Raw genomic sequence first — 15,153 nt, forward strand, 5'->3', positions numbered from 1 at the left:
GTTATGGGGTGGAGGTGAGTGGCCGCAGGCGAGAGCCTACTAATCTCATCCTAAACGGCTAGAGAGAGTGGGCGCTAGCTGGGAAGGGGAGGACAACCAGATCTCCAAGATAAAGGTGATTGATAGGCTTGAAACCAGAATGGAAGGAGCCGTGCCCCAGAGAGAGAGGATTGGGTGTGGGAGACTGGTCACTTTGAGCAAAAGGGACAAGGGTGAGAGCTCCAAGGCAGGGACCGACCTTTCCTTGCAGATGGATGGCTTCTCCTCTCAGTCAGCACGAAGGAGGCCAACAGTGGCCCAGCCTCTGCGGCCCCTGGACTTTTGGTGTTTGGGAGGAGGGACGAAGTGAGGCTAGTACCTTGATGCCTGCACTCCGGCACTTGCCCACAGCGTCTGGCACGGCAGCCCGTGGAGGGTCAATCATGGACATGAGCCCCACGAAGCAGAGCTTCTCCGTGGGAAAGTTCAGCTCATCTGTGTCGAATTTGAAGCCCCGAGGAAACTTTCCAGAGGGCAGATTCAGTTGACAGAAGCCTGAAGGGGCCAGAAGGGAGGAGTGAGAGCAGCAAGGTGGCTGCCGGTTGCCCCCAGAGCCCCTCATCCCAGGGAAGCCTTTCTCAGCCCTGCTCCCTGCTTCTGGCCCCTCACCTAGCACTCGCTCCCCAAGTCCTCCCAGCTCCAGGTAGGCATTCTGGAAGGCATCTTGCATCTCCTTGTCTAGAGGGACCTCCTTGCCCTGCACCAAGATGGAGGAGCACCGGTCCAGGATGCGCTCGGGGGCCCCCTTCATCACCAGCACGTAGCTCTGGGGGCTGTCTTCTCTCTCGTGGATGGATAGCTGGAGAGAGGAAAGGCAGTTACAGAGGGGCCACACTTGTCTTGAAGCGCCAGTGCCCAGCACGGGGCCTGGGACACAGCAGAGGCTGGTAAGGAAAACTCCCTGATCCATCAACCATTGTCAACATAGGGAGAGTCTCCGTGTGTGGATGGGTGTTTGGACCTCATAGTCCTAACCCTGTAACCTGAGAGTCACCTTCCCATAGGACATTCATTCACTCAGCAAATATTTACTCCAATCAGTTAGGACAGGCGTTGTGTTAGGGGGAGGTGGCTTTGTCATCAGCATGCCCCATCACCACACTGGCCTTAGGGGGGCTTTACCCCTGTGGCTTTTACAGGACATAGCTGAGGCTGCATTCTTGGCATTTAACAGATGCCCACAGGCTGAGGGATACCCTAAGGAAATTTCCGACGTATGGTTCAACTGAATGGGATGGAAGGGTTGGGGGACGGAGCCAGAGGATGTGGAGCCCTGGGAAGAAGAGTTGAGAAAGTGACAGGTTGTAGTAAAGGAATGAAGGTTTGGGAGCTGAGTGTGGGGTTGGTCGTTGCAACCAGACATCTGGTCACCCACGTTGCCCCGGGGGATGATGCAGGGGTGAGAGGGTACTCAGATGCTCTCTTTCCTGCTGTTGATTCCCCTTTGACTCTGTGTGCCCCTCACTTCCATCTCTCCCTCTTCCTTTGACCTGGCACCCAAACCAGACCTGGTACTTATTGGTTGAGTTGAAAGGGATCTCCGCCACCTTGGGGTTTCTATCCCTCATCTTCCTCACGGAGCCGCAGGATAGCTCAATGCACTTGAGCAGAGCTGACTCTGAGGCATCACCAGCTGTGTCCCGCTGCCAACAAGGAGAATTCAGTGTCACAGCGGAGGACAAAGGAGGGAGGGCACTGACGTCCCCGAGGCAGCCACAGGGTGCAAGAGGGGAAGCTGGGCGTCAGCAGAGTGGGCGGGCTGTGGCGATCCCCCGACCCCCTACCTTAGACACAGAGATGTTCTCCTGCCCTGCCTTGAAGACAGCACGGTTGCAGAGACCAGCAATCCGGGACAGGGCAGTCCACGTGGGGGATCGTTTGTCGAAAGTGGCCCCTGGGAGGAAAGGAGAGAGAAGCAGGAGCTTGGCTCTCCTTTAGACCTCTTATCTCACCCCACCTGCCCCGCCACTCCAGTGCCCTGAACATCCTCCAGTCCCCTCCACCCACTCTGGGTAGAGCACTCAATCACCAGACTGATCTTCTGTGGTGTCGGCCTCATGGATCTGGTTGTCAAACCACATGTGGGCAACGGTCATGCGGTTCTGGGTGAGGGTGCCCGTCTTGTCGGAGCAGATGGTGGAGGTGGAGCCCAGCGTCTCCACCGCCTCCAGGTTCTTCACCAGGCAGTTCTTCCGAGCCATGCGCTTGGCTGTCAGGGTCAGACACACCTGGTGGAGAGACAGGGCAATAAAAAGGGCTCAGCCTGAAGCTGGAGATACCCATGTCCTTACCCCAGACCATGGCTCTGTCCCTCCTCCCTTGATCCTACTCCACGAACACTGAGAGAGACCTAGGTGTAAGTCATGAATGTGTTCCATTTTAGACGCGTTGAGCTGAGATCATGAGTGTATATTTAGGTGAAATGTCCAGTAGGGAGTTGAAGATATTTGGCCAGAGCTCCAGAGTGGGCCAGAGCAGAACAGGGTGTAGGTATGTGTGAGTCATCAACAGCAAACAGGCACCAGAAACTGGGAGGAGATGAGCTTACTCAGGGGCATCAGGAGGAAAGAAGAGCACTGAGGACTGAGGATCGGTGGAGGTGGGGAGGAGGAGACAGTGCAGGGGACTAGGGAGAGGAGAACCAGGGTAGTGATGAGTCACAGTCATCAACGAAGGAGAGAATGCTAGGAGGGTGGACAGCAGTATCCATTTCAGCAGCAGAGTTAAAGATGGGAGCTGAGGAAAGGTCACTGGATTTGCTAATTAGTCACTGGTGACAGCGACCTTGGAGAGAGCCTTGATGGGAGGGTTAGCCAGGATGAGCTCCAGAGGGCAGTGGGGAGATGACCAGTACAAGGGTTGTGAGAAAAGGCGACCAGGACGAGTTCTGGGAGAGAAACTGAGAGTGAAGGCACAGCCCAACCTAAAACCTTTCAGACTCAAACTCTGAGCAAGGTATTAAATGATCTTTTTCAGACTCACATTCTAAGCCATGTTTTAAAGGAGAATCGAATATGTGATTTCAGGGGCTGGAAGTAAAAAAACTGTAGAGAAGCCATAGCCTCTCTTGCTTTTGAGGCAGGGTAGCAAAGCCCTCCCCTGGAGGCCCCTTGGCCTGACCCACTCACAGTGACAGTGGCCAGCAGCCCCTCAGGCACGTTGGCCACGATGATGCCGATGAGGAAGATGACTGCCTCCAGCCAGCTGTAGCCCAGGATGAGGGACAGCACGAAGAAGGATACCCCCAGGAACACAGCCACTCCCGTGATCAGCTGGATGAAATGCTCAATCTCCATGGCTATGGGTGTCCGCCCGACCTCCAGGCCTGAGGCCAGAGTGGCTATGCGGCCCATCACAGTCCGGTCACCTGTGGCAATCACGATGCCCCTGGCAGTGCCTACAACACAGGAAGGGACACGAGGTTGGGTGCCTTGGGGTCGCAGGAACTGAAGTCTCATCCTACTTCCTGGGAGAGGAAAACCATCACAGAGTAAAGAAGCCAACGACTGTGGGTCACTGTCATTAGATTGTACCTCCCTTGGCTTCCTCTCCCAGCATAGATGGCCAATCCCAGACTCCATACAACAGCAAATTATCTTCTCTTATACCTGGGCCTGGGGAGAAACCTTGCAAATAAACTCAAGGTTCAAACTGAGGAGATTCAGTAAATGAAATAAAAGTATTGCCTGTGGTATTTCAGTAAAATCAATCTCATACTTGTTATCGTCCAAAAATATATTACAAACACAAAGTAAAGCACTTATGGATTTTCCCTGTAGTTTTAAGTTTTTCTTTCTCAACACTAGGCACGAATCTCTACAGAAGAAGCTAGGCAACCTCTAGCCCTTATGTAGACATTCCAGGGGTCTTCAGGGGAGGAAGTGTGCTGGAGTGGAAAGAGCATGCATCGGAGCCAGCCAGGCCTGGGTTTGCATCCATCTTTGAATTCCTACCTAGGGATTGTTTTAATAATGAAATGAGACAGTGTTGTCATACACCTAGAGCAGTGCCTGGCACACAGTAGGCACTCAACAAATGTTAGTTCCCTTCATTTCCTCTCCTCTCTTCAAAGCCAGTTCAGAGTAAGCAGTGGACATGTTTTACTAGGCATTTTTATCAATTGTGGGAAATGTAGAGCAAATTTCAGAATCTCAGTACAGTAAGAATTTAGGAAACAATGTGTGGTGATTTTCACTATGATCCTAACTTGCTGAAGGAGGGGGAAAGCCCAGAGAAACAATACACACTGAAGAGAAATGAGAAACGGGAAGGGAAAGGTGTGTGTGAGGAGGGGGGTGCAAGGCCTCCTCTGACCCATTTTCTGAGGCCCACGGTCTAGTCAGTCTCTTCCTCCCACCAGCTCTGGCCCCGGCCTCCCTCTCCGAGTCAGCCCGACTCTGCTCACTGGCACAATCAAAGAGGGCAGGGCTTTCGGTGCTGCTTGGACTCTGGCCACTCAGTGGCGGCAGCTCTGGGAGTTCTTCCTGGCCTTTGGTCATCTCTAGAACCCAGAGCAGTGGTGGGGCACACCGGGCAGCCTGTGCATGACCAACAGTTTCTTTTGGTGAAGCGCAGGCCAGGATGCAGCCTGAAGGAAGGCCTGAATGTTCACCTGGACTGAAAGCTTTCCTGTCCCTTCCCCAGCCTGGGCCCTGGTCAAAGCAAGGGTCAGAGTATGAAGCAACTAGTCCCAGAACCAGGAGAGATGGAAGCCATCAGTCAAACCAGAGACTTCTAGGAATCAAGGATGGTTTGGGGCATGTGCGTGTGTGTGTGCATGCGCGTGTGTGCATATGTGTATGTGTGTACGGGTCTTGGCCCATATCTGAAGGCTTGGGAATCTGCGCCGTCCTGGGGTGGACAAAACAGAGATCTTTCTGTGGGGAGGTGACTTTTCCCTGGAGTCATGCCGCCCCAGCCAATTCCCTGCTCTCTGGAGGGGGCTACTTCTGTAATACTCAGGGCTCTCTGCCCCTTCAATTCCCTCCTCCATAGCCGGGCTTTTGACAAGTAAGTACAGCCATAGCCCCCAGTCCTGCCTGGAGGCTCAGGATGCAGTCTCCTCCCTCAGCTGATGCTGGGACCCGGGGTTCCCCACCAGGCTAGCCTCTCACCTTCCACGCAGTTGGTAGAGAAGAAACAGATATTGCGGGTCTCCAGGGGGTTCTCGTGGGTGAACTCGGGGGAGCGGGTCTGGGGCTCCGACTCGCCTGTTAGGGATGAGTTATCCACCTGAGGAGGAAGGCAGTGTGGAGTCATCAGATGGGCAGACGCCTTCAGGCACGCACAGCTGTGTCCTGACTCCGGCCACACTCAGTCTCCGTGACACCCAAGACAGAATTACACTCGCCCTCATCACATATTTATAGCATTACTCAGCTATTGTCCCTGCTCTGGTTTGGAATCTGGGCTCTCACTGACTTCTTCCGTGACCTTGGGCAAGTTATTTAACCAACATTGCCTCCCTTTACTCATCTATAAAATGGAGAATGGAAGTACAATCTCTGCATTGCACAACTACAGGGGGTGCTATTCACACCGTAGCCAATGAAGATGGCACCGTCTAGGGTTGTGCGTGGCATGACTTATGTGGCCACGTGCAACCACCCGACACGATTATACCGTTCTTGCAGAGTTAAGTTAGGTAGCCTATGTGAATGCATATAAAGCATGTGACACATAATAATACTCAATACATGATTGCTATAAAGTGGATATCAAAGAAACACCGGGGGTGCAGAGCATTCATGACACAGATACAAGGATGCATACGTGTAATATGTGAAACAAGGTGTGGCTGGGCAGTGTGGGGCAGGTGTTGACATCTGGACCTGGGCCTCCCAAACTTCAAACTTCTAACGGGCCCCTCTCAGCTTTACCCAGCTTGCTTTGTGGACTCAGCCAGTGGCTCTGGCCTGGCCCCCTCACCTTACAGCCATGAGAAGAGATGATCCGGAGGTCGGCAGGCACTCGGTCTCCACCCTTCACCTCCACCAGGTCTCCCACCACCACCTCCTCCGCATTGATCTGCATCTTCTCTCCTTCCCGTACCACGAGGGCTTGCTGTGGGGAGGCCCCGGGGATCTCAGGAGATGCTCATCTTTACCCCTACCTTCCTCTTTTGCTGGTGTCCCACCTCACCACCAACCCCACCGAGGAGGACAGACCTTGCACCCTTAGCAACAAAATAGATCCTGGAGTGAAGAGCTGGGGGGTCTTTTTTGCCCAAGCCTCCATCTCAGAGCCGAAGGAGTTAAAGAGATGAGTCTCCCAGAAACCTTATGCCCCAGCCTGGAGCCCAGCTCCGCCATCTACCTGAGGCACCATGTTCTTGAAGGAATCCATGATCTTGGAGCTCTTGGCCTCCTGGTAGTAGGAGAAGCAGCCAGTGACGATGACCACAGCTGCCAGCACCACGCCCAGATACAGCTGGTAAGGAGAAAGGTTTTGAGGAACCTGCCCTTTTCCCAACCCGAGAGGGGCAGCTGCCACTCAGGATGAGCATTCGGTGCCCCCCTTTGTCTGCATCTGGGAGTGAGAACGGTGGAAGAAAGTCCTTCTCTCCAACCTCTCCTTCAACCTTCTAACCCCAGCCTCCTAAGACTGGAGGGGGTGGGGAAAATCATAGGGAGTTCCCAGGACTAGGACCTCTCTAGGGGGTAAAGACCCAGGGATGCAGACAAGCCCACTCAAGTGTGAAGGAACAGGGAGGGGGGCCGTCTCAATCGCGAATGATTGTGTATGTTTGTGTTGGAGGAGGAGTGTCTGTAGATATATATAGAAGTCTCACCCCCTTTCAGCCTAAAGAGCAGAGGGGCTGTCAGACTGTACAGGAAGGTCTTGCTCCCTGACCCCCACCCACTGTACTGGAGATTCAGGGTTGGAGGACAGAATCATGGGCTGGTCCAGGGGTCAGGCGTGCTGGCTCACATTGTCATTGGACGGTTCGTCCTCCATGGCAGCCTGGATGCCGTAGGCCAGGAAGCAGAGGATGGCCCCAATCCACAGCAGGATGGAGAAGCCCCCGAAAAGCTGGCGACAGAACTTGACCCACTCAGGGGTGGTCGGGGGTGGGGTGAGGGCATTGGGTCCATCCCGAGCCAGAATGTCCTGGGCCCGCTGGTTGGTGAGGCCCTGAGGGAGGCAAGGAGAGGTGTGGGAGCTGAGCTCGCATCTGGAACCAGCCAGGCCCCTCATCACTTCCCACCAGCTCCCTGGCAGCAGAATAATGTCCAGGTGGAGAGAAAAATCCCACCTGGTCGGAAGGGGTAGGGGACCATCAGGAGAGGCCACACGGAGGAGGTGGCATTTGCAATGGGTGTTGGAGGACTTGAAGGCTGAGTAGGATTTTGGCTGTGGTCCCCCCACCTCTGGTCAGCCTTGGGTTGAGACACATTTTGGTTAGGGCCACAATAATCTCCTCTGGAGGCAGCCTTGATAAGACTCCCTGGAAAGACATCTCAATCGATCTCCACCCCCCACCCCAACTCTCTGCCTTCAGATTCCCCCCCTTCACCAAGGATTCAAGAAGAGTCCTACATTACTGATCATGAATGTCACACAGCTTTGGTCACCATCCATCTCTTTCCCCAGAAAGCTTTGCCTGACCCTGTTGCCCTAGCCCCAGACTGGCTCACATGCCCCGTCTCTGGGTCCCATTGTATCCCAGGCATGATTCTAGAGCTGTACTCACTATATGGCTTTGGAATTCTGTTTGCCTTCCTTTCTGCTGCTGGACTTGGAGCCCCTTGAATGCAGAGGCCACTTCTTATTTCTCTTTCTATCTGTCCCCTCATTTATTTAATAAATGTGCATTGAGCACCTACTACATGCCAGGCAATGTGGTCAGTGCTGGGGATCCAGAGATACCCAAGACCCACGAGTTCCTGCCTTGCACAGCTTATGATCTCGTGAGGTAACACACTATAAATAGACATTACTGCCACATAGTGAAAAGTGTTACTTAAAAAAATAAAGGAAGGTAAAGGAAGGGGGTGTAGAATTTTAAAAAAGGCAGTCAAGGAAGGCCTACAGGAGGAGGTATGCACCCATTACATTTCTGATGAACGATTTTTTTACTTTTCACAATGATGGGCTTGGCAATGTGACTGTGCCACTAACTATTGATATGAACGTGGGAAGCTGCTCTCTCTCTGAGTCTCCTTGTTTTAATGAACAGGTCTCCACACCTTGCTTGTTGTACGGATCAGAGGAAAGTACGTAAAGCATCTATCCCAGCGCTACGTGCATAGCAGCGCCCAACGCATTACTCTGATAATAGTCATGGGTTCCCCCACTATTGCATGTATGTCAGTTCCACGAAAGAAGGTGTGTCACTGAAGCTGCTTGGGATACAGCCCTGCCCAGAGGCCCTCCAGGGCCTGGGTTTTAAGGAGTTCTGGCTTCCAGGCACTCAGGAAAGGAGTTGTAGACTGGGAAGCAGGGGATCTGTGTTCTAGCTTTGGCCCTGCCACCAACTAGTCCCTTGTCTCTGGGCCTCGGTTTCCTTAACTGTAAAGACGGTTGGCTTGAGTTTTAAGGCCCCTTCTACCCTGAGGCTGCATGGCTCTCTCACCTCTTTGGTGCCCTCCCTAGAAGCCCCTTCACTGACCTTGGACAGATCCACTTGGTACTTGCGGCCCAGCTCGTCCAAGGACAGCTTGTGGTCGTCCTGGAGAAGGGAAAGCAAGTTTGCTTTGGGGAAGGAGGCAGACTGCGTGTGTCTAGAATGCATCTGTGGGCACTGAGAGCACAGCAGTGAGGCAAGGAGCATGGGGGGGTGGGCACGAGCTTTTCCCTGACGGGCAGCTGTCCCAGCGTGGGAGCCCTTTTCCATGTCCTGGCTGGGGGCTCACCATGGCCACCTCCTTCTTCAGCTCATCCAGCTCCTTCTCTTTCTGTTTTTTCTTGCCGCCCCCATTTTCCGCAGTGGTGGCTGCAGGTGAGTACTCGCGGCCGGCCTGCAAGAGGAAGGGAGAGCCCAGGGAGTCAGGGAGGCTGGAGGCCGGAGCCTCTATTCCCACTGGATAGCCGGGGACCTCAGGCATTGGGAGTTGGGGGGCCAGTGGGTTCAAAGTCAGTGGTCATCCCAGGGGAGGAAAGGGGGTTGCAGGTTGGCGGGGACCCCAGGCCCTCAGTTTGAAAATGATTAGCAGAGCCCCAGGGCTCTACATTTGAACTTCGGGAAAGGCTGAGGGGCTCAGGACTCAGGACCCCACTCTTAGCTTTTGAGTAGTCGGGCTCATGCTAAGATTTTGTTTGTTGAAAGAACCCTGCTCTTAAAGCAAAGTAAACAAAAACCTTAAAAACCACCAGCCTACACTATTTAGAATTGTAGAAGGGACTGGACAGGGCTGGGGGTTCGTTGAGGGAGCAGCACCCTGTAGGGACGTCTTTGTTCCAACACCGTGGCTGCTTTACTCAGAGAGGAGTAGAGACAGTTAGGAATGGGGGTGCAGTTAAGAGTCTTTGGGGAGTCAGGGGTCAGGGCAGGGAAGCATCTGGAGGAGGAGGGGAACCACAGGGTCTGGTGGTGGAGTGTGGAAATGGGATGAGCAGGGCTCACGGACTGAGAAATCAGTAGTCGGAGGACAAGTGCGTCCAGGAAATGGGCGCGCAGAGCGCCCTGGGAGCCCTCTCCATCCTGCCGCCACCTCCCACCAGAATGCAGGATTTGGGGTTGGGGTGAGTCATGGCCTCTTGCTGGCAAAGGTTTCTGGGGGAGTACCCCCAAGCCCCCCTCGCCTCCAGCCTGGAATGTGAAGTGACTCCCCAACCCCTTTGGCCATGACACTTTTGGTGCTAGGCTGCCGCTGCTTGGGCAGGATAAAAGGTGCTGGGAAGATCATGTGTCTGCAAGTCCTGTCAGCCAAGAAATAAAAGTTGACCTCAGAGCTGAAAAAAAAAAATTGCGTCCGGGCAAGAGGCAATTCACAGGACTTGAAGCCCCAGAGCACAATGGGGTGAGGAGGGAACTGGGCCCTGTTTGTCTAAAAATATAAGAAATTGTCTCTGAGCGTAGAGAATGGACTTGAGGACACGGGGAGGGGGAAGGGTAAGCCGAGACGAAGTGAGAGAGTGGCATGGACACATATACACTAGCAAACGTCAAATAGGTAGCTAGTGGGAAGCAGCCGCATAGCACAGGGAGATCAGCTCGGTGCTTTGTGACCACCTAGAGGGGTGGGATAGGGAGGGTGGGAGAGAGACACAAGGGGGAGGAGATATGGGGATATATGTATACATATAGCTGATTCACTTTGTTATAAAGCAGAAAGTAACACCATTGTAAAGCAATTATACTCCAATAAAGATGATTAAAAAAAAAAAGAGAAATTGTCTCTGAGGATAAATCTAAAACTGAAAATGCATGGAACTCTTAGGTCCAGGCATTCCTGGGTCATTTAGTGAAGTCAGGTGAACATTTTAACCGGAGCCTCGTGAGGCAACGTCTCCCCCTCCTCTTACTGGCCTGTGGTCTCCTCGCCGCCACCAGGCTTCCAGGGTCTCACAGGGGCCTTCTGGGGGAGAAGGTGGGGAATTTATCCTTCCAAGGGGTCTTGGGTGATAGGATAGGAAGTGGCTGGGGAGGCCTGGGGTGGCGTGACAAGTGCCTTCTTGCCCCCTCTACCTCCCCAGGCTCCTCTCCTCCCACCTCCCTCGGGATGTTGTGTCCTTGTCACAGAGGCACTGCTCAGTTCCTGTCCTGTGCCTCCACTTTTCCACTGGACCCTAAGGGCCATGCCAGGGTTTCACAAATGAGCTTTTCTATACTATGATGAAATTCTTTTTTTTTTTTTTTACTGTAAAGAGGGAACACCTGGGTGGGATCTACAGTCAAGGTGCTTGCCCACCCCCCCCTTTTTTTTTTGCAGGATAATTCATTTTTTAAAAACAGACTTTTTCTTTCAGAGCAGTTTTAAGTTCACAGCAAAAGTGAGCAAACATTACAGGCTCCCATATACCTTCTACCCGCCCCTGCACGGCCTCCCCACCACCAACATCTGGCACCAGAGTGGTACATGTGTTACAATGGCTGAACCTACGTTGACACATCGTTATCACTCAAAGTCCATAGTTTACATCAGGGTTCATTCTTGGTGTTGCACGTTCTGTGGGTTTGGATGAATGCATAATAACATATATCCATTATTATAGTATACGGAGTAGTTTCACTGCCCTAAAACTCCACTGTGCTTGGGGACGATACATTTTTTTTCCATCAGAAAGGAGCCATCCAAGGAATGTGGCAGCTGCGCTGATCGCAAGAGATCACGAATCTAGCACCTGGAGATACAGAAGTCTGGCCAGTGAAATCAGGAACTGGGGTGGGGGAGGGGCAGAGAGAGGCGGACACCGCCGTCACCCAGACGCTAATGATCTAGAAGGATATGAGCTCTTTGCAGGCTGTGCTGCTCAGAAGTGCTCTTCTCAGCAAAGGTGATCAGTAAATCTTGCGTTTGTTTCCACGTGAAGCATCTACGGATCAAGGCTCTCTTTGGCTTCCTGAACACTGATCTTCCTGGGGAGACTGAAGCAGCCCAACAGGAGTAGGGAAGGGCTGTGAGTAGTGTTACCTCTCGCTTCCCCAGGTGACTCAGGGGGGCTCATTTAATTGAATGGATTGAAACGTCCTGGATTCACAAATCTAATGCTTTGGATTCTGTCCTTGGTGAGACAGCACTGAGAAATGGATGAAAAGCAGCGAAGAGACAAGAGGCCAGAGACCGGGGTGGATAAGCTTCAATGTGACCCTCTGGGCATTCACAGAGGAGGGGGCTGTGCCTGGGGGCTAAGGAGCAGAGCCCAGAGAATTTCTGTACATACAGGCATGAAGTTCACGAAAATTAGAATCAAAGGCATGGTTTAAAACATTTCCCAGCCCACATATGTACGTCTGGCATGTACAGATGGTGGCTAAGCAAAGAAGCTCTCTGCAGCAGCCCCTTTCCCTAAGTGCCCATCCTGCTTTCCTGCCGGCAGGCACAGAGCTGGGGACACACGGCCCCGTCCCCCCTCCTGTCCTGGCAGGGATCTCAGGCTCTGCAGCCAGGAGCCTGCAGAGATTCGGGGCCAGCGGGCTGCCCAGGCAAGAAAGAAAGAGAGGAAGCAGGACCACTCCCCTCCCCTCCTCCCTCCCCCATCCACAAGTCCACAAGTCCCCCTCTCTGGGCCTTGAGTGCTGAAGGAGAACAGAGAGTTCTTTCTGAGAAAGACCAGGGCTGGGACAGAGTCGGGGCAGCTGGAAATCAGCCAACTTTCCCCCCCACCGCTGCCCTTCGGTGGCAGCTGGAGCAGGCCGGGCTCCCTCCCACCGGGGTTGTCCCTTCCCCCAACTCCCATGCTGCCCTTCACAGTCACAGGGTGGTGAGGTGACAGTGAGCCCTTGCTCTGCAAGGAAAAGGAGGATTTGGATGGGGGGGTGCCTTCCCTCTTCAGGGGTCTCCTGGCTGGGTGAACTCCAAGCTCCCCCCTTAAGTCCCCCCACTCTCCCCAGCCTCAGTCTGGATAGAACAAGACCTGCTCTCTGACTCGCTACTGGGAGTGGATGGGAAGGGAATTCAGGGATGCTGGGGGAGAAGCACAGACCCCTGAAGAAGTCAAGGTCAAATCACTTCTCAAGCAGGACCTCTTGAGCTGGGTCCACCCTGTGCTAAAGTGAAGGAGGGGAGAGGTTCGAGGTCCTGCGCCTCAGGTGGGGACTCCCGTTCCCTGGGGGAACAAAAGATGTCAAGGTGCAGCTGAAGGTCCCCAGACAGTATCTTCCCATGGTTGTGAGCTCTTCCTCTGTGAAGCCCACACGTCAGACACAGCTCTTCACAGACATCACGCGCCCTCACACTGTGACATCTATGCTCACTCATGCTTGAAGGTCTGCACGTTTGCAAATTTGTCTCCTGAGACACAAACACAGGTGCTCACCCATGAATGTCTGTATCAACGGCAGCCTATGGAGAACACATGAAAACACACACACACACACACACACACACTCACACACACACACACACACTCACACACCAGTTCTATTTATAGCTCCCACCCTAGCTCAGGAACCCTGGTGTCCAAGCTCCGAGTTTTCTCAGCTGCTAAACTCAGTGTGATACCATGTCCTTGCCTGACCCCCCTAGGCCCAAAGAGCCCTACAGCTCCCCACAGGCACCTTCTTTCCTCAGCACTCTCCCGTTGCTCCCCAGGCCCTTTCCCTCCCTGCTCTCTTCTGCCAGCATTCCACAAAAGGAAAGCCGCCAGGGCGCAGGATGTAAAGGGATTGGGTCACTTTTCTCCATATGGAAATTTCATTTCCAAGCATTCAGAGCCCTGGCCCTGTCCCCCACCCCCCTTCTCTGGTAGTTGTTAATCTTCCCCTTGGCATACCCAGTGCTGCAGAATGCCACAGGCTGGGGTGGACTGAGGGGGGTGCCTGCGGCTCTCACCAGCCTCTGGGAAAGTCCTCAAAGCACATGGCTTGCAGCCAGAGGACAATGCTGCCCGGGACATCCGGGGGCGCTGGACGGGGGGCTGGGGCACATCACTCTTCCTCCACACCCTCCGCCCAGCTGTCCCTGGAGCTCAGGGCCCCTGGAGCTGGTGTCCGGAACTGCTTGGTGACTCTGCAGTGGATGGCCCCTGCCCCTCTCTCCAACCTCAGATTGGACCCCCATCCTCTCAGGCTGGCACTCCCAGAGGAATGGATACTTTCAGAGGGTGGCGAAGGTGGGGAGGATTAACAGTACCAAACGTCCCTTCAGCTGGGAGGCTGGGAGATGCGGTGAGAGAGGAGGAACGGTGGAGATGTGGCTGGAGGAGCAGGGACGGAGACGAGGGAGGGGGTGGAGGAGGGAGGGTCGGAGGGGATGCGAGTGGTGGGCTGCGGGGCTCGTGCTGGGGGTGCTGGTGGAGAGGACAGCGCTTGGGCGGCTGAGCTCTATGGGTCTGTGCCCTGTGGGTCTGTGCCGTGGGGCTGTGCACACAGTCGTAGCCGGGACACTGTCAGTTCCAAGTTCAAACCAGTCCACTGCTCCTCCCTCCGTATCCCATCTCCACCTCATCCTTTCCCTCCAGCCTCCCTCACCGTCCAGAGAGCCCTACTGCTCCCCCCAGAGAGGCCCCTGCTCTTTGGGAATACTCACCCCACGGCCCATCTTGGGGCAGAGTGGCTGAGGGATCTAGATGGGGGAGGTCACCGGGAGGATCCCAAGCTCACACCACCAGCCTGGGGTGGCCAGAGACCCCAGCAGACAGACAGTGAGCACCAGGGTAGCTTTAAATAGGTCCCTCTCCCCCTCCACCCCCCTTCCCCTTCTCGGGAAAGAAACGTTTGTTGAAACAGGATCTCTAAGGACTCCTCCCCTCCCGCCCCTTAAGCAACAGGCCTGTGGAAGGTCCGTTTGTCCCTGCTGAGTGCCCCCCCTGGGCTCCCCTCACCCTCCAAGCCCTGGCCTGGGGCCACCACTGTTGAGAGCAGGGAGAGGCTGTGCCGGGCTGGGAACGTGCCCCTTAGGGACAGGCCGAGGGGGAGCAGTCCCCTCAGCAGCCCAGAGGCCAGATGCCATGAGATCTGACCCTTCTTCTTGTTTTTCTGGTGGGGAAACTGAGGCTCAGGGAGATTGAACTATTTGACCTGATAAAACAGAGTCAGAATCTGGGTCTCCTGAGTCTACATCCAATCTCCCAGAGAAAGAAGCAGGGACTGTTCCTTCCAACTGTAGAGGTGGTGGGGACACTGAAGCCAGGAAAAGGTAGTGTTGGAACCCCAGGCCAGCCCTTGTGTATGAAGGGGGCCCCGGTGAGAGTCAAAGGCAGCTCAAGGAACAGCACGTAGCCTGCTTGGAGATGGAGGGGAGAGGGTCTCCCAAGCCCTCCAGATGTAGCCTTTCCAAAGTTTGAGAATCAAGACTCCTGGGGCCTGGGAGGTGGCTGGTGGAGGGACAGGCTGGGCACAGAGGAGACAGCCCAGCAGGCTTCCCAGATAATATCTCTGGGTTTCGTTCACCTTTCTTACAGGCAGGACACGCCACTCCCTTAGTTGAGGAGCTCTAGGCTGAAATTATGCCTGGGGTTTGTGGGTGCGTGGGGAGAAGCCCAAAAAGAGGCAAATTCAGAGCTTCTAAG

General features: G+C 54.2%; 1 protein-coding gene across 1 annotated transcript in view; it reads right to left on the reverse strand.

Moving 5' to 3' along the window:
• ATP1A2 (ATPase Na+/K+ transporting subunit alpha 2) overlaps positions 1-14,311 on the reverse strand; it is a 60,800-nt gene extending 46,489 nt beyond the window's left edge. Inside the window, 13 exon segments of the mRNA XM_082655679.1 lie at positions 359-534; positions 649-838; positions 1,548-1,682; positions 1,824-1,933; positions 2,069-2,267; positions 3,168-3,436; positions 5,154-5,271; positions 5,968-6,102; positions 6,355-6,468; positions 6,970-7,173; positions 8,651-8,710; positions 8,895-8,999; positions 14,172-14,311. Of these exon segments, the coding sequence (XP_082511805.1) occupies positions 359-534; positions 649-838; positions 1,548-1,682; positions 1,824-1,933; positions 2,069-2,267; positions 3,168-3,436; positions 5,154-5,271; positions 5,968-6,102; positions 6,355-6,468; positions 6,970-7,173; positions 8,651-8,710; positions 8,895-8,999; positions 14,172-14,183 (1,827 nt within the window). The 5' untranslated portion in view covers positions 14,184-14,311.
• Positions 14,312-15,153: the final 842 nt, after the last annotated feature.

The sequence above is a fragment of the Grampus griseus genome (assembly GCF_964374135.1).
Source record: "Grampus griseus genome assembly, chromosome: 1".
Lineage (NCBI taxonomy): Eukaryota > Metazoa > Chordata > Mammalia > Artiodactyla > Delphinidae > Grampus > Grampus griseus.